The 26,637-nt window shown below is 45.6% G+C and overlaps 1 protein-coding gene across 1 annotated transcript in view; it reads left to right on the forward strand.

Annotated features, from left to right (window-relative positions):
- Window positions 1–15,208: 15,208 nt before the first annotated feature.
- The window catches only part of LOC308328543 (signal-induced proliferation-associated 1-like protein 2), a gene marked incomplete at its 5' end in the record, with an annotated part of 108,680 nt that continues 97,251 nt past the window's right edge, over window positions 15,209–26,637 (forward strand). Inside the window, 7 exon segments of the mRNA XM_080782445.1 lie at window positions 15,209–15,223; window positions 15,225–15,254; window positions 15,257–15,443; window positions 15,446–16,389; window positions 17,214–17,419; window positions 18,147–18,394; window positions 23,767–23,900. Of these exon segments, the coding sequence (XP_080638571.1) occupies window positions 15,209–15,223; window positions 15,225–15,254; window positions 15,257–15,443; window positions 15,446–16,389; window positions 17,214–17,419; window positions 18,147–18,394; window positions 23,767–23,900 (1,764 nt within the window).

Consider the following 26,637-nt stretch of genomic DNA (forward strand, 5'->3'; position numbering starts at 1 on the left):
GCCCTGACGACGTGTAACGGGCACAGCCAGGCCTGGTTGGTTATTCAATCAGAAATACTCAAACATGTGAATGGGAATTTGTTGAATTTTTAACAAGCACTGACTGCAGCTGCTTGACATTTTGTTTAGGACAGAGAGAGTGGCGCTTGATTTGTATTACCAAAGGAAGAGGAGTTAAGAACTCATTGCTTCTTGATTCATTGAATGCATAAAGTATAAAGTATATAATCCACAGTTACATTTTCACGGCTGTTTTGACAGTATTGTGACTTTAAATGGTTATGTAAGTCCACTGACATCAGCGCTGACTCTCTGACAACAGCAGAGCAGACAGACTGAGGGTAATAAAGACAAGACAGGGGCGGGGGGAAGTGTGCCTTGTTTGTGTGTGTGCGTGTGTGCGTGCGTCTGTGCGTGCGGGCTCAAAGTCTGCGTCTTAAAAACAGGCAGCCAGTGATATGAAGGGAGTTGTGAAGGAGAAACGGAGGCGATTAGGGGCTTGTTGTTTACATGTGAGCGCCAGACAGCTGACCTCAGCCAAGACCATCATGAGACAGAGAGGGAGACAAAAGGAGGTCAGCAGGCAGCAGAGACGAGTAAACATATAATATATATATATAGCTTCATCATCATCTGGGCTCTGTCTGGACCCGACCCAGTCCTATACACTGGGTGGGACTTTCACTAATGTCCTGCTGCTGCTGCAGGTGAGCCCATGGAGCCACTGAGGCTGTCCCCCAACATTCAGGGTTTGAACCTTCGCTCCTTAGGGTTGGCACTCGAATCTTGTTATTGGGCTTGAACCATTGTTTTTTTTTCATTCTTTTATTCGAAAATATTTCTCTGCGAGAATGCTATATGCATAATAACAGTACTATGTTCATGTTGTGTTTACATACATGTTTAGGTGTTATTAATAATCAGGGGGGCACACAACCGATGCCCCCCAGTGCGCATTTGTCGTCAAAATGTTTTCTGCGGGTAGATCAAAGGCATGCATGCAAGGCGCATTTGCACACCGGGTATAATTCTCCTTAACCACTGTAAGCCCTGTACTACATGGTATGATGAGAAGAGCGACAACAGCCCACCTACTGTACATGGCCAGACGTATCTGCCGTTGCGATGCATATTGCCCCAGGCATCCACGCGGTGATATTTGACATGCTTGTTTTTGTGTGCTATATATATATATATAAACATAAACATAGCCAAATTCAATCTGCGCCGCCTCGCTATATGATGGAATCCATGAGCTAGAAGATTGGAATAATCACCTTGGCCTCTAACCTACCCTAGACCCTAATTAAGCATGGCCAGGGGGAGGGGGGGCCGGGGGGATGGGGGGGTGATGATGACTGCATCATCATGGCTTGACCTCAGCTCTGGGAGGTCGACACTCACCAGGGACACGAGGTCAGCTACCACTTCCTGCTATAGCCTGAGAGGGGACCATTAATATTGGTCAATTACACCTGGCTTTATTAAAGATAATTTGCCATAATTATGGGTCTGCGTTCACCCCCATTAACTCGGCATTGCCCCACGGCAGCATGCGAAGACTTAAACAAACACGGTTGGGCTCTAGACTCTCGCCTCGGGGGAAACAGGCCAGACACCGTCCAAGACGGCTCTTAACACCACCGGGACTCTAGGGCTTATTTAATCCAATAAATCACAGCGATTTATAGCAACGGAGCACATTTTGCGACGGACCAGGGCGCTATCCCGGATGTAGCTGAAGTAGCTAGATGTAGCTGAAGTAGCTAGATGTAGCTGAAGAAGCTAGATGTAGCCAAAACACTCCCGAGGTGATCGACAATAGTATGATTAATTCTAACGCGACTAGCGACGGGACTGCGGTGGGCCGTCTAACACATGATCTTTGCGTATAGAATTGGACGGAATTGGCCCAGGCGGTGGCGTATAACCGTCTGGGCACCCGACTGGTAATCCAGTCGCAGTGTGCCCGCGGGTTCGACTCCGAGCCCGACACGGCCTTTACTGCATGTCTCCCCCCCCCATCTCTCTCTCCCGTTTCCTGTCAGCCTACTGTCTGTCCCTTCAAAAAAACAATAAAAGGCGTAAGCCGCAAAAAAATATCTTAAAAAAATTAATAATAATAATAATTGGACAGAATGATTTAGATCAAGAGTTATTCACGTTTTTTTTAAGATTTTCGGTCTCATCGGCTAAAATGGGGGGAGGGACATATTTTCGATGACGTCCCGACCGGAAATGACATTGAATGTTGCCCAACAGACGCTCCCAGCCTGTGGAGCGATGCGATCGGTTTTGATATCAATAAATCTTCCGTCCTTTTGATCAATCTCCGTCCTGACTAGCGCCGGGCGTTACTAATTGATTTGAACGGAGAACTCCGTCCTTGTCGCTCGGGGTGTTAACATGGACCGTGTCGTACACTCTAAGCAGTGTTGTTGTCCATCAGAAGCACAAGACATGTTGACACCTTGAACACTAAAGCACTGAGGTTGTGATTAATGCAGGGGTTTAGGATGCATAATAAAACAGCTCTGCCTCTAAAGCAGTGCTGGTGGAAAAGTGCTCACATTTTGCATTTAGGCCGAAATTAAAAAAAAAAAAGTCTTCTAAATCATGACAGTTTTCTGAACTACCTATGTTTCTATATCAGTGGTGCTCAATATTTCATGTCAAGGAACCCAAAGATTATATGGAAGAGGCCGCTGAACCCCATCTGAGTTGTTCCAGGGACCCTCCCCCCGGAAGCAAAGATTTTAGTTAAAATCGTTTACTATATATATATATATTCAAAGATTTGTGGCACATTTTCACGATTTTTCAAAAATATCAGATCTGCAAGCTTAAGGTTATATCAATAACTTTATAGCTTCATCACTTTTAGAGGCTGAATGTAGTCTAAAGGTTGTCACTGAGGATGAGATCAGTCAGATCACGCCTTGCTTCCCCTGCCTTGCCTTCCAGTGGGTTCAGAGTATACACAGACAGGCCTATCGCCTTCCAGTGGGTTCAGAGTATACACAGACAGGCCTGCCTTGCCTTCCAGTGGGTTCAGAGTATATACACAGACAGGCCTATCGCCTTCCAGTGGGTTCAGAGTATACACAGACAGGCCTGCCTTGCCTTCCAGTGGGTACAGACAGAGTCTACAGACAGGCCCCATCGCTGATGGCAGAGGACTTGTCTCGGGATGGTGGACGACACACCGTCACTTTTATGACAGCGTATTAATATCCGTGCGACAGGCCTTTAATCAGGCCACTACAATGTCAAAGGATTATTTATTTTAAGACCTTGGCAGAACCTCTGTGCTCTCTCTGTGTGCTCCTCTCCTCCTCTGGATGAAACCAAGATGAAAGCCAGGCGTTCTGACAGGCAGAGACAGTAAAATGAGTTCATCACTGTAATTAGGCGCCGCTGCTGCTGCACAGTGCACACCCTCCTTTTCTTTCTCTCCCCTATTCACTCGGCCTCGTGTCTTAAGCACCTATAATGGCCATACATTACTCCGGTAATAAAGGGCTGTTAGCAACGGCCGACCGCCTATACCTTCCATCTGCTGCCTCCCTTGTCTCGTACACACAGTCACAAAGGAAAGCGAGCAGGAAACAGCCTCCCCCAGGTCAACGGAGAACGATAGATTTCGCTGACCAAGTTATAGCGTGGACGCACTCCGTCAAAGGAGGGGGTGTGTGTGTGTGTGTGTGAGGGGGGGGGTGTCGGTGGAGAGGGACACAGCACAACTGTGTTCATTAATCACTGTCTGCAGTGAAAGTAGCTTGCACAAGGGGGGTGGGGTGGAAGGGGGACCACCGTGCTCAGCACTGGTTTGGTTTGTGTTTAGCCCCGGCCTGCCTGCCTGTCTGTCTGTCTGTTGCAGCGTGAAATAAGGGGGCGCCTCACCTTTCTCTGACCCTCTAAGTTGTAGCAGTGACAGGGCGGACATGTATGATCATAAACAGAAAGTAGTCTCTCTCTCTCTCCCCCTCGTCCTCATTCCTCACACTCCTTGTTTGGTTACTTTGAAATCTGACCATCTGTGGGAGAGAGAGAGAGAGAATGGGCAGCAAGACCGACCGGAACTGTCTGGAGACCAACGATCTCTTTGTGAAAAGGTCTGTCACGATAGAGTGAGTCTTTTCATGGATTATGGATTCATTAGAACTATAGTATACTGTCAAAAGAAAGTGTCACGAATTGTCAAGTATATAGCGAAAAATAACGGACATGTGTCGTATAACCATATAGATCGGCTATTTTCCTATGGTTCGACTACTATACCCCAAACCCTCACCCTAACCATAAGCGCGAGCACAGGGCAGCACACCTAAACCTAACCCCCAACCCTACCCCGAGTCGGACCAATGCTCCTTCGAAACAAAGATATGTCGGACTAAAGTATGCTCCCCTTTTCCTATGTCATAAAACCAAGTAATACTAGGGCTTAAGTTGTTAAGCTGTGGAGTGTGGACCTTGGGAATGACTTTAGACTTTAATTCTCTACGACGTCAAATGTCTTGGTTTTTTGTTTGTCATGCGTTGAGATTTATGTCAACTTTCCCTGTTCTGCTTTTGTTCTTTGAATCTTCTCAGTCATCTGTAAAAAGCTTCCGTGACAGAATGTTTGCCATTCATAAAAGGTATTTGCACAGGTGGCACTTTTTAGCTAGCATTGCACTTTAGTCTTTGGGCCTATAATGCTCTAAATGTGGGTGTGAAGGCAGGGTTCAGTCATGGTTGTGAAGGCAGGGTTCAGTCATGGTTGTGAAGGCAGGGTTCAGTCATGGTTGTGAAGGCAGGGTTCAGTCATGGTTGTGAAGGCAGGGTTCAGTCATGGTTGTGAAGGCAGGGTTCAGTCATGGTTGTGAAGGCAGGGTTCAGTCATGGTTGTGAAGGCAGGGTTCAGTCATGGTTGTGAAGGCAGGGTTCAGTCATGGTTGTGAAGGCAGGGTTCAGTCATGGTTGTGAAGGCAGGGTTCAGTCATGGTTGTGAAGGCAGGGTTCAGTCATGGTTGTGAAGGCAGGGTTCAGTCATGGGTGTGAAGGCAGGGTTCAGTCATGGTTGTGAAGGCAGGGTTCAGTCATGGTTGTGAAGGCAGGGTTCAGTCATGGTTGTGAAGGCAGGGTTCAGTCATGGGTGTGAAGGCAGGGTTCAGTCATGGTTGTGAAGGCAGGGTTCAGTCATGGTTGTGAAGGCAGGGTTCAGTCATGGTTGTGAAGGCAGGGTTCAGTCATGGTTGTGAAGGCAGGGTTCAGTCATGGTTGTGAAGGCAGGGTTCAGTCATGGGTGTGAAGGCAGGGTTCAGTCATGGGTGTGAAGGCAGGGTTCAGTCATGGTTGTGAAGGCAGGGTTCAGTCATGGGTGTGAAGGCAGGGTTCAGTCATGGTTGTGAAGGCAGGGTTCAGTCATGGTTGTGAAGGCAGGGTTCAGTCATGGTTGTGAAGGCAGGGTTCAGTCATGGTTGTGAAGGCAGGGTTCAGTCATGGGTGTGAAGGCAGGGTTCAGTCATGGTTGTGAAGGCAGGGTTCAGTCATGGGTGTGAAGGCAGGGTTCAGTCATGGTTGTGAAGGCAGGGTTCAGTCATGGTTGTGAAGGCAGGGTTCAGTCATGGTTGTGAAGGCAGGGTTCAGTCATGGTTGTGAAGGCAGGGTTCAGTCATGGTTGTGAAGGCAGGGTTCAGTCATGGTTGTGAAGGCAGGGTTCAGTCATGGTTGACTGACACGTGGGTGTGTTTGGTCGCCAGGGAGACATCACTCTTCTCTTTAATCTCGTCGACCTTGAAACTATGATGAAAACTGTCCGTCGACTGGCTATTTAAAGATTTGTGCCACATTTTCGAGATTTTTCAAAAAATAGCAGATCTACAAGCTCATGAGCTTGTAGATCTGCTATTTTTCAATAGCTAAAGTATAACATAATGCTTTGTTAAATCACCAAAAGGGGTTCCTGCCCAGAATGGGTTAAATTTATTTATTAAAAAATATATATTATTATTTTCAGCATTCAACCACGTGTAAAATAAGGCATTACGACGCCATCAAGGCCCGGCAAAATAAAAATTCCGTCGCCAAAATTAACTGTAGATTTTGTCAACTAAAGTTTTATGATATTTTGTCGACTGAAACTAGACTAAAACTAAACTTTTCAGATGACTAAAATAAATATGACATTAAAAAAATAAACAAACAAAACTGGCTCCAGTCCATGCCTTTGAGAGATCAATGGGATCTCATTCTTGTACAGAAGCCAAGAATAAAGGCCAATTTCATTATATTCTATAATGGATGAGTGTGTCTGAATTGTGACAGAATTGCAGGAACGTTCACTGTCGTTAATACTGTTATTAACACGGATAAGCCTCTCCTTCATTTCTAATAATACTTTTAGCACTCTTATAAATCGTACTTCATGCTTTGCATTGAACCATGTCAGCTGGAGAACGTGTGCTGCAGCTATAGCTAGGGGCCATATTCATATAAAACGTCTAAGTAGCTTCTAATGGTGATTAACATTAAAACAGCTGTAAATGTAATTGAAGGTCTTGCTCTGTTTACAAGCTAAATTGTCGATAATTACGTAGATTGGAATAAATCCATTCCTACACTCTCAGAGTTATATACGGAGTTACGTAAGCGTCAAACTTTCACCCTTTGTTGGCCGGACCAGACACTGAAAAACACTGAACTAGAAAGTACTGTACTTGTACTGTACTTGTGCTGGCTATATTTCAGAATTATAGTATGATTTACGCGTGACTGATAATAGAGGTTCGGGTACTATTTATGAACTCTTTATCACAAAAATAATTGAGAGCCAAGATGCTCTCGACGACGATGTCACACAGACATTCTTTGTGGAGCTTTCCGCTGCATGGATGGAACATCAACTCTGTGAGCACAGAGACAGAGCACTACTTACTGGAGGATTGGATGTGTATTAACCCATTCTGACCCGAGATCAGATTCATACAAGGTTTTCCACTGGACACACACTGGGTCTGATGAACCCATTCTGACCTGAGATCAGATTCTAAAAAAGTCAGTCGTTCTTCGATTTTTCAAAAAAATAGCAGACCTACAAGCTCGTAGCGCGCCACTCGGTGGCGCGCTATGAGCTTGTAGATCTGCTATTTTTCAATAGCTAAAGCATAACATGATGCCAACACCAAAATGGGTTCCCGTTCAGAATGGTTTAATGTCTTAGTGTGAGCACAGAAACAGAGCACTACTTACTCGAGGATTGGATACAGAAACAGAGCACTACTTACTGGAAGATTGGATGTGTAGTGTGTCTTTGTGTCTTTGTGTACTGGTGACATTTTCTGTTGGTGTCCTAACCTAATGAAGTGTGACTAAGAGAGGAAAGAGGCCACAGCACAGCTCGTATAGTCACCATGCTAGAAACTTTATTAAAACAACGTTTCGGCGAGCAAGAGATGCCTTCTTCAGGGTATGGAGATTGGAGAAGTACCTGCTGTGTGGCCTCTTTCCTTTCTTTAAGTCTTAGTTTTATCTCCTGCGGTCAGTCAGCACCTCCCCACTACTGGGGTGCGCTTTTTCCAATTTGTTGAATTGGAAAAAGGCCTTCGTTAATCGTTATAAGACCTCCATATTAGTATGGTCAATGTCTGTGTGAAAAGTGGGAGTGATTGGTGCAGGCAGTGAGGAGCTACGACAGTCACAGTGACACACATTCAGACAGACAGACAGACAGACAGACAGACAGACAGACAGACAGACAGACAGACAGACAGACAGACAGACAGACAGACATTGAGTTAATTATAGTATGATATGATGATGATATGATATGATGATATGATATGATGACCTAACCAGTACCATCACATCCCTGTCACACAGTACTGCTGGGGGGGGTGCCACCCCCATTGAGAAACACTAGTCTGTACGAACACAGTTGGCTATGGTAGTCACAGTGATACACATTCAGACAGACAGACAGACAGACATTGAGTTAATTATAGTATGATATGATGATATATGATATGATGACCTCCCGTTGAGAAACACTTGAGAAACACTAGTCTGTACGAACACAGTTGGCTATTGTAGGCACAGTGATACACATTCAGACAGACAGACAGAGGCTTAATTATAGTATGATATGATATGATATGATAACCTAATGAAGTGAACATAAATAAGGCCAATTAGTACAGCTAAAAGGGAACCCTGGATGTTCTATATATTCTGATTATGGATTGTGCTTTGCACATTCTAGCCATAATAGAGGAACTGCTTTGATATTCTAGATTACACGACACTCATTTAGACACAATTTCCCGGATCTACCAGGAAACAAAATATAAATAGCATCATTCAGAACAAGTCCCGCTTGTTATATTGTGTATTCATTCACACAGTGATACTCTAGTCTCTGTCTGGGCTGTCCTAGCCGAGCGTGCTGGTGTGAAATACGCTGTCACTCCAGATCATGATGTCCTTGTGAATATGAAGCCACTACGTATACAGCCCCCGTGGTCACAAAACCTTCCATTTCTTGGAACACACTAAAATACTCAGGTTTCCACTGTCTACAGTACACAACCAACCCCACCCTTCACTCTTTCTGAAAAATATACAGACAGTGTATATTTTATTTCTGTTTTGTGATATGAGACAAAGGAACTATAATATAGACTCTTGTATCATTGCTCATGATCTCTGGAGGCGAGAGAGAGAGAGAGACACACAGAAACAGGGTGGATTATGGGTTTGTAACTTGTTTGCCAAATAGACCTACTTGAGACAGTACTATTATATTTTAGGTCACGCAGTGACACGCAGTGGGCGGCGGTGTCTCAGGGTTAGAGTGGCTGGATGGGAACCGCAAGGTTGCCAGTTCGAACCCTGCGGGCTCCCCCAGAGTTAGTGTCGAAGTGTCCTTGAGCAAGACACTGAACCCCTAATTGCTCCTGATGTGCTGGTTGGTGCCTTGCATGGTTTCCGCCGCCATCGGTGTGTGAATGGGTGAATGTAATGCACAATCTATGTAAAGCGCCTTGGATAAAGGTGCTATATAAATGCACCATTTACCATTTTTATGCAAAGCGCCTTGGATAAAGGTTCTATATAAATGAACCATTTACCATTTTTATGCAAAGCGCCTTTGATAAAGGTGCTATATAAATGCACCATTTACCCATTTTACAGTAGTACTGTCCTTGAACTCTTCTTTGGCCCAGGCGTATAACGTCAGTATACTTTATTACCAGTGGTGCAAGAAGTACTCAAATGTTTTACTTTAAGTAGTCTCAATACTGCCATGTAGATGTACTCTCTTACAAGTAAAAGTCCAGAATTAAAAAATGTACAAAGTAAGTCTCGATGCGACACATTGTGGGCTTGTTCAAATGGCCAAAATGTATATATACGGATGAAGACAAGTGCTTAATGAATGTTTTGTACTACTCAAAATCTACTAGTATAACTAGTTTTCTACTAGTTTTCAAAATAAATGTAGTGGAGTAAAAGTACAATATTTGCCTCTGAGATGTACAGTAGTACTTATAGTAAATGTACGTAGTTACTTTGTTTATTACAGCGATGCTTCAGACGTGTCCCGTATGTCTGGTCTGGTTTCTTTACTAATCTTCATGTGGCCCACATTTACACCCTGACATTGTTTATCTCCTTTTTAATGTAAACATGGTGTGTATGTATAGTAGTCTGGAAACCATGTCTATGACAGCGAGGTCCAGTCAAGGACAGGCTGATGTCACGTAAGCTATCTGAAACCAAGGGGGGGGGGACGCGCACTGAGTCAGTCTCTAGACACAGACAGACGTCCTCCTGTTCAACATGAAGTCTTTTGCTGCATGCGTTCACATGGGCAGATGCAAAGATACAGTCCACCATTCATTTTGAATGGAAGCACAGCGACGTACAGTACAGAAGATGATGCAAAGATGCATCAGACCCTTGTAGCTGCTGCTGCTGCAAAAGTCTATACGACGGCTACAAAGCTGGTCCGTGAACGAACGCTGTTTCATACGTGAACGCATGCAATGATAGTCAACGGCCAGCCGGCGCGTTCACGAAGTTTTGAGCAACTTAATGCGAAAGTGTGGCTGGGAGGAGAAATCCGGTGCCGTGTCTATTAATATATATACTGTATACTCTAAGGTAAAAAAAACTCTACCCCCTGAATATGATGTATGAGCAAAATGGCCGCCGTGGGACTACCTTAACCCATTCTGACCTGAGATCAGATTCATACGAGGTTTCCACTGGACACACACTGGTCCGATTAAACCATTCTGACCTGAGATCAGATTCTAAAAATGTCAGTTGTTCTTTCGATTTTTCAAAAAATAGCAGACCTACAAGCTCGTAGCGCGCCACTCGGTGGCGCGCTATGAGCTTGTAGATCTGCTATTTTTCAATAGCTAAAGCACAACATGATGCCAACACCAAAATGGGTTCCCGTTCAGAATGGGTTAATATGATGTGATCACATGACTGCATAGCGCCAGGAGAGAGAGGAGGCAGACCTGCAGTGCCAGCTCTGCTGCTGCTGCTGCAGAACAAGAGAAACCCATTTAGGTCAACGCATGACGGCTCTTATGGTGACTACTGTGTCACACATCAGACAGTGTGGTGTGATATTATACTGTATGCCTGATGCAACAGTGTGTCAGTGTTTAGGGACATCTTGGCATGAAGGCCCCCAGTCTGAACATCACACCATCACCCCCAAAGAGCTGGGATTTGGTTTGGATACTGGGAAGTGTTCTGCGCTTTGAATTTGAAATGTTAACCCACGTCAACATTTAAAATATGTCTTCGAAATCCCGACAGTTTTCTGAAATACTCTTATGTTTCTATGTGTCAGTGGTGCTCAATATTTCATATCGAGGACCCCAAACATTTTATGTAATTGGCCGCCGACCCCCATTTGAAAATATGTTGTTTCAGGGCCAGAAGCAAAGATTAGAGTTAAAAACATTTTAACTCTAATCTTTTAACAGGCCAGTACATTTTAACTGGTCACATAGGTACACATGGGTACTGGTCTGACTTCCTCCCTGGTGTTACTACATGTTGTCTTAGTAACACAGCCCTAACCCCCTCTCCACAAGGTGGGACAGTGCCCCCAATGCATCATGGTCATTGTAGGAATTCAGAAATCCCAGTCAAACACACAGACTACATAATTATTCTGGCCATAATAGGGTGCAAATTTCAAATTACGCTACTGTTGATCTACTACAAATACTATTAATATTGAGCGACTGCAGTTTCTTCCAGCGGTAAAAGAAATGTCCCTTTAAGTTGAATTATTGAATGCCTTGAACCCTGAGATCTACAGTACAGTACATGGGAGCCATGCAGTGCCACGCTGTTAATAGACCCTGTCTTGTTTTATTAAACTGCAGCTACAGTAAATATATGACCAAAGCTTCACCTCAATTGCATATACAGTATGTACAGATGGTCTCTGTGTGGGGGGGGGGCATCGGTTATGTATGAATATGTAGACCCTGGGAGTTTTGCTGCCTGCGTGTGACATATGAAAACCTCCCCAGAGGGAGGGAGTGTGTTGGATATCAAGGACATGCCTGTCAGGGGTTTTTTTTTTCAACCTCCGCGCCTCAGGTTAACCCATTCTGGGCGGGAAGGGAACCCCCTGTTGGTGTTTGTTTTAAGCATTATGTCATGCTTTATAGCTATTGAAAAATAGCAGATCTACAAGCTCATCTACGAGCTTGTAGATCTGCTATTTTTGAAAAGTCGTTAAAATGTGACACAAATCATTGAATATATATTTTAACTAAAATATTTGCTTCTGGAACTAACTGGGGGTCCTTGACATGAAAAAGGTTGAGCACAACTGTCATATAGAAACATGGGTTTTTCATTAAACTATTAGGATTTAGAAGCCTTTTTTTAATCGGTCCAAAATGGGTTAATGAACATAGAGAGAGCTGCTGATTCCAGGCCTTTTGTCCAGAGGAGCTGCTGGCTGTTATTATTTACATTCCCCAGCTGACGAAGGGAGGGAGGAGGGAGGGAGGGGTGGGTAGGATGTTAACTTCAGGGACGTGCACACATAGACATCGAAGGGGGCTTGTTCAGCCCCTGCCCTTTTACCCTTCTGTAAAACAACTGAGAGACTCATGCCCTCTTCAGACCACGAATGCAGCATTTACTACATGGTGAAAGAAATGCAAAACGCCACACCTTTCCATACATACCGGAACACAGCATTCAGGAGAATTTCTTTTTTCCTGAACTTGGAACGCAGCTGTGACCAAGCTGGTCACAACCCAGGGCACGACACAGCCGGCAGTTGTTCTCAAGTAGGCTGTATATTCCTCTTAATCCAGGGAATTGGTCAACAAACAAACTATCTCAGTCATCAACAGGAGCCAAAACTAAAATGTAACAAGTCACAGAGTGTCCTCAATGTGAATCCTATACTAATCCTATACATGAACTAAACAGTCACCGTGTGACATTAAACTATAACAGGCAGGAATGTGGAGTATTGTGTGGCTCTGTCTGGACCCATAGCCTCTCACTACAACAGAGAACACAAGCACATTAGCTTCCTTATATATACACAGCAGCTGTCCTTCATTTAATTGACACAATCTGCTGCAGGTGTGCCTGTGAGCTGGCAAAACCAGCCCTGTCACCCCACTCACAGACACCTTGATCCCGCCCCCTGCCACAGCAGCATTTTGTGTTGAACAGATGTGTTTCTAAATCCATATCGTTACACTCCATCTCCAGTAGATAAGTAGAGTGCTGGGTTTGTGACACTGAAAATAGCTGATCTACAAGCTCTCAACGCGTCGCAGCGCTGCTATTTTGGTCCAAAAGTGCCCTCTTACGGGATTTCCGCCCCTGCCCCCTCTAACACTCTCTGCACGTGCCTGGTGGTTAATTAACTGGTTCATGTAACGGTGGTTTCCACGTCTTATCACTGCAGCAAAGCCGTTTTCCTGTCAAATTTGTTTTGCTGATAAAGCCATTATACGCTGTGTTAAGCCCAAGCCTGTTATCTGCAGTGTTAAACAAAGATAGCGCTGTGTGCTGTGCTGCTGCTGGTATGGAATTCAGATTATATGCAAAGGTTTTGTGTCTATAGAACAATAATTGTACTTCAGACATGGAGTAGAGAAGCTCTGTAATGCAGCTCTTAAGAAAATACATGTCTGAGTGACGCTAGCTGCTCCTATATGCAATGCATTGTGTGTATGTGTGTGTGTGTGTGTGTGTGTGTGTGTGTGTGTGTGTGTGTCTGATGTTCACGGTTCAAGTTCAAGGTTAGCTTTATTGTCCCTTGCGGGAAATTGGTTTGCAGCCAGATAATAGTAAAAAGAAATACACACAACACAAACAACATTCAAAACAAGACTTAACCCATTCTGACCTGAGATCAGATTCATACGAGGTTTCCACTAGGACACACACTGGTTCTGATTGACCCATTCTGACCTGAGATCAGATTCATACGAGGTTTCCACTGGACACACACTGGTCTGATTGACCCATTCTGACCTGAGATCAGATTCTAAAAAATGTCAGTCGTTCTTCGATTTAAAAAAAAAATAGCAGACCTACAAGCTCATAGCGCGCCACTCGGTGGCGCGCTATGAGCTTGTAGATCTGCTATTTTTCAATAGCTATAAAGCATAACATGATGCTGACACCAAAAATGGGTATTCCCGTTCAGAATGGGTTAAGATCTAAGAACAGGGCACTAGAGAGACAGAGAATGCATGACATTGGCAATAATAGCAAAGTCTGCAGAAGTGCATTAGTGGTGCAATATGTTGCAAAGAGAGTCCAAGAATAAAGTGCTATCTGCTGAATAGCAGCCGGGGACACAAAAAGGATGAGTTTGAAGCGATTAGTCTTTGTGGCGTATAGCTGTACGACCCCAGGGCAGCGTGGTTCAAAACTCAGACCTAAGTGGGTTGATCCCAGACCTCCAGGACTCCGTATATACTCAACGTCTGTCCGTTTGAGTACAGCATGTGCTCGGCTGATTGGCTGAGCATGGAATGGTGCTCAGCTGATTGGCTGCTGAGCACGGAATGTGATGTATACAATGATGTATACGATTATGAGAGCGCAGCTCACTTCACACACGTGTGATTTTCTAATTAACAGTTTTCGCAAAACAGAAAAGATGTAACACTTTTAAGTATCTAATGCTTACTGTGCCTTAATTATTACTTTTCATCCTAACCAAGTTATACCACAGATTAAATTCAATTGAATAATAATGCATAAACTGATATTCCTGCATGATTTTTGTGGATGTGATGACGCTGCAAGCCATTAGAGCAGATCTCTCCATCTAAATGAACATCTGGCTCCTTGTTGCTGCTACTAGCTACGACCTAGCTCCATCACCATCTGCTGAGGCGTTGGTGGAAGCACCGAGCAAGACATACAGGCTCATTACAGCATCTCACAACGGCTAAACGTACAAGTAAAGCTGTTGTATAATCAATGCCATCTCGCTTTGAATAGCTGTTGTTACTACAGCCCTTATTCTGTAACCCCCTGGGAGCCTTTTAAAAGGTTAAGAAAAAAGTACGGTTAATTCAGGTCAATAATAATAATGAATTGCATTTTTATAGCGCCTTTCCAAGTGCTCAAAGCGCTTTATACAATGGTTCATTCATTCAGGAGGTGATAATAACACCGGTAATCATTTTATCATAGCTGAACTTGACTTGGTGTTAACAGCTTGTTTCGCAGGAAAAAAAACCCTCCATGATGCTTCTCCTCTCTTGTGTATAAAACACTCTGTCTCAGCGTTTCTTCGTCTCGTGTCGTTGCGTTGCTAACGTGTTCTCCCGTCTTTCTTTGTTGTCGTCCCACAGATCCGACGGGTCCAGCTGTCCTCCTGAATTAGCGTTGTGCTGTGAAAGGAGAACGCAGCAAGAACTCGTCCTTGACACCCAAATGGTGCGCGTCTGTCGCCGTGCAGCCAGCGGCCCTCTGTGAGTTATGGACTTGTGACGACAACGGTCGGTCCGCTGACTCCGGAGAAAGGATCTCCTCCTCCTCCCCCACCCCCCCTCCCCCTCCTCCTCCTCCCTCCCCTCCCCCTCCTCCCACCCTCCCCCACCCCCCGCCGGACACCGATGAGCGACTTGCATCATGTAAAGACGAGGAGGGGTGCCGAGTGTCGTCTGCTCCACAACGAGTCCGCCGACAGGATATGAGTATTTTGAGCCCCTGTGACAGACAACAAATCAAAGCGCGGTGAGGCCCTGCAGAGAGGCACGCCACCACCAACGCCATGCAACCAGAGGAGCTGTTCAGCAGGAAACACAAAGCCCTGAACGGCGGCGGGAGCATGGGACCACCGGCCTCCACCAACGGCACGCCGGCCATGCCCAAGATGGGCGTCCGAGCCCGGGTGACCGACTGGCCCCCCATGAGGAAGGACGTGTGGACGGCCGGCCCCCGCCCAACTACGTCATCACGTCCTTCCAGAACGGCCAGGGGGACCAGGCCATGATGGAGCTGCTGGAGGAGAGCGAGCCGGTCTCCCTGGACTCGGACTACTCTGACGACCGCTACACGCTGAGCGACCTGCTGGGCGCCTCCCCGCTGAAGTCGGGCGGGCTGCACCCCATCCGCCAGCGCTCCAACAGCGACGTCACCATCAGCGACATCGACTCGGAGGACGTCACCATGGACACCAACGCCGTCAACCCCAACACGGGCGCCGCGCTGCACCGCGAGTACGGCAGCACGTCGTCCATCGACCGGCAGGGCCTCCTGGGCAACAACACCAACGGCGCCGACGGCTTCTTCACCATGCTGCGGGGCTACCGGGTCATGGACGCCAGCGGGGTGGCGGGCGGCGACCACCGCAGCGTCCCGCCGCTGGGCTTCCCCGAGCTGCTGCGCTACGACGTGGCGGCGCTCTCCCCCAGCCTGCAGACGGCGGCGCAGATCTCCCGCGGCGAGATCGTCATCGCGGGCGGCGGCGGCTGCTACGACTACATCGACAGCTCGCTGCTCTACGGCCGCGGCGGCTGCGGGGGGGAGGGGCGGGGCGGCGGGGAGAAGGAGTCCTTCATGCGGCGCCTCAAGTCGGACTCGTCGGAGACGTCGCTCTTCCGGAAGCTGCGCGCCATCAAGAGCGAGAGCGACGCGCTGCGCCTCCTCTCCATGGAGGAGGACCGGCGGCCGCTCAGCTTCCAGAAGTGCTTCGCCCACTACGACGTGCAGAGCGTGCTGTTCAGCATCAGCGAGGCCGTGGCGAGCCGCGCCACGCTCAGCCACCAGAGGAAGAACACCACCACGGGGGCCTCGGCCGCGTCCGCCGGGGGGGCGGGAGGGCCCGGAGGAGGAGGGGTGACGCCGTGCGGCGGAGATGGAGGGCTGGCGGTATGTATGTGATGGGCATTGTATCAAGGTAGAGCTATTAGCTCGCACAACACACAACAGTCTCAGACTTCTTGAGCATTCTTACGGGGTAAATAACTTTAACAGAAATGTCTCTAAAAGAGAAAAACCAGCACTCACAGAACTCATGTTCTAAGCAAGGCACTCCTAATTTATTTATGTTGACACGGTACGCTGCAGAGCGGCAGTACGAACGTGGTTTGGCGTTCACGCCTTCATCAGCGACACGGGAAGTGTCACATTATATAGTCTCCCTATAGGCGAGACACCTTCCTGTCTGCTGGAGACACGGGAAGTGTCACATTATATAATCTCCCTATAATACACGGGAAGTGTCACATTATATTGTCTCCTAGGTGAGACACCTTCATCTGTCCCCTGCAGACACAAACACACAGCCAACTTGTACCAAAAGTGCAAATATTAAATAATGTATATATGTACATTAAGTATGTGATAGGAAGAAAAAAAAAGTCACTCGCATTTGTGTTGCTTAACCCATTTAGACATGAGGACGATTCTACAAATGCCTTCTACAATTCTCTGTGTCAGTGGTGCTCATATATATTTATATAATATATACACCGGTAATTGGCCGCCGACCCCCATCTGAAAATATGTTGTTCCAGGGACCCCCCCCCATAAATAAAGATTTTAGTTAAAAACTGAAAGAATATATATTCAAAAGATTTGCACTACATTTTCACGATTTAAAAAATAGCTAAAGTATAACAGAATGCCGCCCTGCAGAATTAAAGTTAAAGCACATCGTAGTTTACGTGAGCTAGTTTACTTTCCACCCCCAGGTGTCGGCGGCGGCAGCGTGCGGCCCTCCTCCCCCCGTGTTCGAGTCCCCGCTAGGCAGCAGGGAGGACCTGAACCCCAACAAGGAGAACCTGGACGCCGACGAGGGCGACGGCAAGAGCAGCGGCCTGGTGCACAGCTGCCCCCACTTCAGGAACGAGGTGGGGGGGGAGGGCGAGAGGAGGATCTCCCTCTCCAGAGCCACCAGGTTTGTTAGTTTTTACTTTTTTCTTCTACTTCTAGTTAGTTTTAGGTTAGTTTTTTTTTAAGCGGATTTGCTAGTTTTGATTCAGTCATTTTCTTTTAATAGTTTTTATTAGTCTTAGTGTTAGTTTTAGTTTGTTCAATCCTGATTGAAAAAGGGCCAGAGTTAAGTATTATTGTGTCATTAGGAAAAAGAATATTCACTTACAGATTAAGCTTACGAAAACTAAGGACATTTTGTCCATCATTTCAATTAGTTTTAGTTTCCTTTACTAGTTTTTATTTAGTTTTAGTTTTTTTGTTTTCTCTGTAGTTTTAGTTAACTATAATCAGTGTTGTTTTTGGCAGCAAATTTCTATTTTAGTCCTATTTAGTCACCTTGGATGTTTTAGTGTTAGTCTAGTTTTAGTCGATTAAATCTATAGTTGATTTAGTCGAACAAAATGTATTTTGGTGGGCCTTGATGCCGTCGTAATGTAACATGCAGTTGCAGCATGCAACTAATTATAAAATGACTTATAGTGGATCTCTTGTCCACTAGTCCCTTCCTAACATTTAAGTCTAGCTTTTATTTGACGAAATTGTCAGTATATTTAGCCTTATAGTTTTAGTCATCATAGCTCAGTTTCCATTTAGTCTTCGTCAGTGGAAAAAAGGTAGTCGACGAACATTTCTCTTCTTGGTTTTAGTCAACAAAAACAACACTAAAGACTATAATAACCTTGCGACAGCGCCAACAACAACTACTCGGGTGGTGGCGGTGGAGAAGGAGGAAGAGGAGGAGGAGGAGGAGGAGGGGGAGGGGAGAGCAGCTGCTCCTTCGAGTCCTCGCTGAGCTCCCACTGCACCAACGCCGGCGTGTCGGTTCTGGAGGTGCCGCGCGAGAGCCAGCCCATCCACCGCGAGAAGGTCAAGAGATACATCATCGAGCACATCGACCTGGGGGCCTACTACTACCACAAGTTCTTCTACGGGAAAGGTGAGCTATCATTGGGCCAGTGTTGTTGGTTTTCATGTGCTTTTGTGGCTTTCGCCTTTTTATTTTATATTTTTTATGGCGGGACAGACAGTAGGCTGACAGGAAATGGGGAGAAAGAGATGGCGGGGGGGGGGGGGGTGACATGCAGTAAAGGCCGTCGGGATCGGGAGTCGAACTTGCCGCACACTGCCAGACTATGACTATACCGGCCAAGATGCCTGGACCGCTGAGCCACGGCCCAGGACAGGGTTGTTTATTTTAACCAGCGGTCCTTGAGGAGGGGGTTGGTATGGAGAGATGGTATAACCAAATGGACCAGTATAGATCTTTAACTCTTGTGAGACACTCAAGAGTTCAATATTGTCATCAGCATTACTTAATTTACACAATTAGAGAATGTAAAATGATTGTTATCTTGATCAATTGTTATCTCTATTCTCTCCTACATCAATATGGAATCGTGGACAAATCTTATCTGCCGATAACAAAATGTTCCTTATAGTTCTAGCTAGGCTAAATCTCATCAAACGGTGGTTCATCACGTGGATCAACAAATGCCAAATACATAATGAGCCTTGATATGAAAAAGGTTGAAAACCATACGCCGTCTTTAAATAAATACTTTTTGAAAAGCCTATGGAGAAAATGAATGGAGAACCATTTCCTGGGCCACTCGTCGTTCTGAAAGGGGGAAGGACTGTGACGCTCTCTATAGGGATGGCTGCACACGTCGTCTGTGTATCCACAGACACCGGCAGGTGATACAGGGGAGGGTATGGATGACACGTTGTTGATAGCGCGGGTATGAATGACACATTGTTGAGGATTAGCAGGCTAATAAATCCTTAAATCGCTCTGTTTTCACTTCTCAAAACAATACAGCACTATTGTGAGGAGGCAGAGCTGCTCCTACGGAGTGAAACGGACCCCTCATCAGATTTCCCTGACGGCCAGTTATTTTAGTGGCGCTAGATTATATGAAGCGTCCGAACAATAGAGCACTTTGTGTTTCGGGCGTTGAGGAGTGAGGGTGTGCCTTTCACTTCCTCCAGTCGGAGGAGGAGGAGGAGACGAGTGTCCGTGTCCTCCTTGCGATGTGGCCCTCGGTGTGGCCACCGTAGTGTAGACGCTGTGATCAGTGGAGTGCGAGGTGAGTCGGGTGTGTGTGTATGTGTTGTGTGTGTGTGTGTGAGTTGCAGCTGTCCCCCCCAAGGGAGACTCTGGAGCGTGAGCACCCCTCTCACATGAAACCGTTGGGGTCAGTAAAACCATGCCAAGGTCCCTGCACTCATTAACCCATTCTCGACGGGAACCGCATAATGGTGTTAGCATTATGATATGCTTTAGCTATTGAAAAATAGCAGATCTACAAGCTCATAGCGCGCCACCGAGTGGCGCGCTACGAGCTTGTAGGTCTTGCTATTTTTTAATAATCGAAGAACGACTGACATAGAAACATAGCTTTTTCAGAAAAGTGTCAGGATGTAGAAGACATTCTTAGAATCTGATCTCAGGTCAGAATGGCTTAAAAAAGGGCCCGTCGGCCTGTCCCTGACCCGTAGGCACCGTGAATGCGTAACTGTAGTCCCCCCCCCCCCCTCCCCCCCTCTGTCTACTATGTGTCTCTCTGTGTCTCCCTGTTCATACTGTATTGGATTACCCTGTTCTGTAAGTACTGTACTGTACTGTACTGTCCCCACGAGAAAAACAGCTGCTTCACCTTTTATTTCACGTCGTTGAGACGTTCGTCACAACACTTGGACAGTGTTTAATTAAACACATGATGACCTGGGAACGCTTCTACAAAATTATGTCTTCTAAATCCTGACAGTTTTCTGAAAAACGCCTATGTTTCTATGTGTCAGTCGCTCTCAAATATTTTGATGTCAAGGACCCCAAATATATATGACATCGACCGCCGACCCCCATGTGAAAATATGTTGTTCCAGGGACCCTCCCCCAGAAGCAAAGATTTGAGTTAAAAACTTGCTCTGTAACAATATATATTCAAAGATTTCAGGCACATTTTCACGATTTAAAAAAAATAGCAGACATACAAGTTCAAGCTATGAGCTTGCTATGAGCATGTAGATCTGCTATTTTTTAACAGCTAAAGCACAACAATGCTTAAAACACCGAACGGGGTTCCCGCACCAAAATGGGTTAACCACATGACCACCAGCATCATCACCCTATTCTGGGGGGGGGAACGTTAGGCGAAAATAGCAGACAGTCTAATAGTAGATCGGCTACTTTCGCTGAAGATATTTAGTGTACGGCGAAAACAGGAACGGGGGCCTTGTACTGTACTGGGAATCCCTTGGGAATTCAGTCAACTAATAGAATGGTTAAACACACACGGGAAGTTATTAAATATTGACACAAAATATCAGCTGATTAAAGAAATCGGCATCAGCCTTAAAAACAAAACGTATTGGTCAGAAAAGTCTATTTATTTTTCCGCAAGAAAACTCCAACCACTCTATTGTCTCTGGTGGTGTACTGTACTGTACATACAGTATAACAACCACTGAATTGACCTTTCCATGATTTATGCAGGACGATGTTATGAAATGCTGCTTTTCAGATGCCTGTTGAAGCACTCTTAGATTATGCCTTTTTTCCCCCACTGTACAAACTATTGATTTAAGCCATGACCTTTTCTCCTATGTTTTATTGAAGAGACGGGTCTGTCATCACGTCTGCACGCACGCGCACGCACGCGTACGCACGCACAAACGCACAAACGCACGCATGCACATAGCGTCTCCTGCAGTTTATGGCAGGCTTTTATCACCCCTGCAAAGTGATCTTTGATCCCATTGATTTCCTAAAGGCCTCTCTCTGTCCCCCATGGCTACAGCAGAGAGCATCTCTATAGGCTGCTGTGAAGGAGGCCTATACACGTGAAAAATAGCAGATCTACAAGCTCATAGCGCGCCACCGAGTGGCGCGCTATGAGCTTGTAGATCTGCTATTTTAGAAAAATCGTAAAAATGCGGCACAAATCTTTGAATATATATTCTTTCAGAGCCAAATATCTAGACCACCGCACAGGAGAGCCAAACCAATCATGACAAAGTAACAATTGATTCATTAACCATAAAAAATGGCACATCTCAACATATATATATAATATAATAGGCTTTAGGATATAGCCCAGGCTGTGTGCACACATATGCACCCTGCCTACACCATGTGACCTTCTGCCTCGCGGAGCGTTTCCCATCAGCTCCAATGTGCCCCGACGAGCCGGCTCGCATTCCTCAAATTCCTTGCCCATATTTCGCCTCATGCTACGGTTCATATATTATTCATGTCGGTACGACCTCCGCCCCGTTGTTGAGGGTACTGTACGGTACACCGATACCAGCGCAGCGTATTGACATGAAGGCTACGCCCCGGATGGCTGCTGGCTGCAAGGGGCCTAGAATAGCTGGCCCTCTTTTTGGAAAGTCTGAGATGCTTTCAGATCGTCTCTCTGTAGCTGCAGCCCCTGAATCCCCCTGGCGAGGTTTTTCCTTTTGTTGTGGGCTCACTGGGCTGCTGAATCCTGGGGTCTTTCTATCTGGGCTTTAGCCTGGATTATAGGGGCTGTTTGCTTTAGGCACTGCTGTGCCTACGCAAAGCCCTGCTCCTGTCCATAGTACCCCCCCCTGTCCACCCGCTCCATGCACACACACCCCACCCTGTGTGCACTTTCACTCCTGGTTTGTTTGTTGAGAGAAAAAAGGGAGCAAACAGGTTCGTTTTCATCCCATTGTTTAATTGACTGTAATGTACATTATCTTCTCCTACAGTATCTCGGTTATTGTTTCACGATTTCAGGAGGCTTACACAGAAAAATCCTCAAAGGATTTTTACTGTTTGAACGAGTAGTTTATTTCGGTGCTTTGACATTTACATAATTTGCATTTAAGTTTTTATACAAAGAGGTAGCACCGGCGACAAAGTCTAGGCTGAAGCCCAAGCTTATTTTGCCTAGCCTTTTTACAAAATGAATACAAAGAAAATAAACTAAATACAAAGGAAACACAATGATTAAAAGTGCGAATGGTTACAATAAGAGGCCATGGCTCTGTCTGTCCTCTCTGATCCCTGAATACGGAGAACAGCAGGGTTTACTGTTGTTGTGTCTGTATACTGTACACTCCACAATCAAATGCTGTCATGTTGATGAGCTCTGTAATCATCTGAACACCGTACAAAAAAAGACCTTTAAAACGATTCTCAGAATTCTCTAAATGAAATGAGCATCATGTCCTTTCTCTGTGTCCTTTGGCTTGTTCTTTTTAAATGCTGTTTTGTTGCCATAACAAAAGAGAATGAGGTCAAATCGGCCACGCGAACGGAGGGGGGGATTCTAATCTGGAGTGGACCCCCGCTGGTCTCCGTAATCAGGGATCAACAGATCCAGCCAGAGAGGGCAGACAGACAGGGCCGTGGCCTCTTGAAACCACTTTTAATCATTTATCAATTATATCAGAACGAATCTCTGTAAATGTCTGTCTTTCGGAACTTTCCCATAATATCAGGAGAGCCGTTCATCCGATGGATCTCACACTTTGTGGGTATATATTGCTGAGGACCTAAGGGAGAGCCGTGTGAAGTGAGGACCTAAGGGAGAGCCGTGTCGAGTGTGAAGTCGGTGTGGATGAGCCATTCTCCACGAGAACGCTGCAAAGCAGACGTCTTCTACCTTTCTATAGGTCTATGCTACCAAACTAAACAGCCACGCACCTCTGAATGGCCACGCCACAAATATTTTTTTATCTTTTTTTAACCAGTATTGAGACCATAGTCTCTTTTACAAGTGCGCACTGGCCAAGAGAAGAGGCAAATAAATGTTACACAGCTCTGCCAGTAACAAATACAGGACATGACAAAGACAAACATGACAAACATATGACGGTAATACCAAAAACCTACGACCAGGGAGGCTCAGAGAGAGCCTAAATAGCTAACCAAGTACAGACAAAAAAAAGACTAATAAGAACAATACATCATGAAACTACTAAGGTAATATAAAACTAAGAACACAGCAATTGCTACTCATCAAAGCAGGAGCAATGGCTGGAGAGTGTGCCAGAGGCAAACCTCTTAAAAGTCACTAGGGGGATCAAGGAAGCCAATTTTAATCTGGTCTGTAGATCGTTTCACGCCCAGGGCCCAAAAAACGCAAGGTTTTTTTTCCCTGCCTTTTTTAACACGTTTTTTAACACTGCGAATAATAGCTGGAGCGACCGGTGGATTTCTCAATATTAAATCCCACATATACAATGTCATGTTTTTTTTGTGTGTGGTCGTTTTCATGAAAACTATTTATATTTTAGTTTTAATTCTAAGTGGACATGTTCTTCTCTCCCCTGCAGAGCATCAGAACTATTTCGGGGTGGATGAGAACCTGGGCCCGGTGGCGGTCAGCATCCGCAGGGAGAAGCTGGACGAGGGGAAGGAGAAAGATGGAATGCAGCACAACTACCGGGTCACCTTCAGAACCAGCCAGGTACGTTTATGTGTTCTAATTATGCTCTGCTTTTCATTTCACTACTACTGTCTGTGTGTTTATTAAGGAAATAAACAACATATAACAAAGGTGTTTAAAAGCTTTTAACATGGGAATGTCATTATAGGCTAAACTAGCCTCGGTATTATTACCCAGGCTTTTAGTTTCGTTCAACAACAAACTCAACAACGAAAGCCTGGGAGAACGAGACACATTTCCTGGTCTAGGAGTGGGAGTGCAGAGGCTCCACATTTGGTGACGTCAGTGTTGTCCGCTGTTGTCTACCCAAGGTTAATTAAATAAGGTTAGGAAGCGAAGACCGTATACGGTGCACTCCATGGTGCTCCCTGGAAGGAAAGAAACATGCACAGTTGAGACCAAGGAAGCTGAACGTGGAAGTGTTGGCTGCATAATAGCCCATTGCGCATGTTTCTTTCCTTCCAGGGCGCAACATGGAGTCCACCGTACGGTCTTCGCTTCCTGTCCTCTTTTAATAGTCCTTGTGTCTACCAGGGATGGATGGCAGGGGCGGGGAGGGGAGAGAAGCGGGGGCGGGCGCTCAGATCGGTGAACCAATATGATCCAACGCTGTGAACCCGGCGGCACCCGCCCCTCTATACCGGCAGAAATCACGCTGGCTGGGCCAGGCGAAGGCAAACACAAAATAAGCTAAATTAGTCAAATGTACATTGTTTGGCATTGCGGTGGATTGTGTACAACTTGACCGTTAATCCTAGTTTGATCCGTTTATTTATTCTAATTTCTTTATTATTACATTGAAACTGATGTGTATTGTGATCAAATCCTAAGTTTAAACCTTCCCTGTACCTGTACCTCTCTCCGGTCTTCTATCCGGTCGTCCATCTCAATGAAGCCATTTATAGAAAAGTGGGACTGGACTGCTTATTAAAAATAGATTTCAATAGTTTCATCCCCTGCACACTGCGAGAGAAACAGTAGCTGGTGGTGATATTTGTCTTATTATAACCTGCACTCCCTTCCAGCTCCACTGGAGAATATAAAGCTCTCAAAGGACACGGTTGTTTTTGGTAGAGATGGAGATCTGATCCTCTCTGGGTTCTGGACTGGACTGGTACTGGTTTAGGTTGCTTAAGGTAGAGATGGAGATCTAATCCTCTCTGTGTTCTGGACCGGTACAGGTTTAGATTGTTAGAGATGAAGATCTAAATCCTCTCTGGGTTCTGGACTGGACTGGTTCAATAGTTAAAGCATAACATAATGCTAACACCAAAAGGGGTTCCCGCCAAGATGATACTAATGAAGGCTCTGTTCCATTCTGGTCAGACAGAGTTAGTGGTAAATGATACTAATGAAGGCTCTGTTCCATTCTGGTCAGACAGAGTTGGTGGTAAATGATACTAATGAAGGCTCTGTTCCATTCTGGTCAGACAGAGTTAGTGGTAAATGATACTAATGAAGGCTCTGTTCCATTCTGGTCAGACAGAGTTGGTGGTAAACGATACTAATGAAGGCTCTGTTCCATTCTGGTCAGACAGAGTTAGTGGTAAACGATACTAATGAAGGCTCTGTTCCATTCTGGTCAGACAGAGTTAGTGGTAAACGAGACTAATGAAGGCTCTGTTCCATTCTGGTCAGACAGAGTTAGTGGTAAACGATACTAATGGAGGCTCTGTTCCATTCTGGTCAGAACAGAGGTCAGTGTTAATGATACTAATGAAGGCTCTGTTCCATTCTGGTCAGACAGAGTTGGTGGTAAACGATACCAATGAAGGCTCTGTTCCATTCTGGTCAGAACAGAGGTCAGTGTTAATGATACTAATGAAGGCTCTGTTCCATTCTGGTCAGAACAGAGGTCAGTGTTAATGATACTAATGAAGGCTCTGTTCCATTCTGGTCAGAACAGAGGTCAGTGTTAATGATACTAATGAAGGCTCTGTTCCATTCTGGTCAGAACAGAGGTCAGTGTTAATGATACTAATGAAGGCTCTGTTCCATTCTGGTCAGAACAGAGGTCAGTGTTAATGATACTAATGAAGGCTCTGTTCCATTCTGGTCAGAACAGAGGTCAGTGTTAATGATACTAATGAAGGCTCTGTTCCATTCTGGTCAGAACAGAGGTCAGTGTTAATGATACTAATGAAGGCTCTGTTCCATTCTGGTCAGAACAGAGGTCAGTGTTAATGATACTAATGAAGGCTCTGTTCCATTCTGGTCAGAACAGAGGTCAGTGTTAATGATACTAATGAAGGCTCTGTTCCATTCTGGTCAGAACAGAGGTCAGTGTTAATGATACTAATGAAGGCTCTGTTCCATTCTGGTCAGAACAGAGGTCAGTGTTAATGATACTAATGAAGGCTCTGTTCCATTCTGGTCAGAACAGAGGTCAGTGTTAATGATACTAATGAAGGCTCTGTTCCATTCTGGTCAAACAGAGTCAGGGTACTGCTATTGTGCAGTGTTTTGGCTCACTGGAAACACTCTCCGCTACCCTAGTGGGTCTCAAAGTGTCCTTGACTGTGCTCCAAATTAAATGGCCCCGTACAGGTGTGTAACTCTGAGATATATACTCTCCGAGTTATGGAGTTATTAATTTATTAAGTTATTCATTTAAAATGTTTGAAAACCACTGTACACTAAATGGAACAGCTATAGAGCCTTAATTATTATCAGTAGGGGCAGTGGTGGCTCAGGGGTAGTAGAGTGGCTGGATGGGAACCGCAAGGTTGCCAGTTCGAACCCTGTCGGCTCCCCCAGA

The sequence above is a fragment of the Protomyctophum bolini genome (genome assembly GCF_963924005.1).
Source record: "Protomyctophum bolini genome assembly, chromosome: 14".
NCBI classification, from domain to species: Eukaryota; Metazoa; Chordata; class Actinopteri; order Myctophiformes; family Myctophidae; genus Protomyctophum; species Protomyctophum bolini.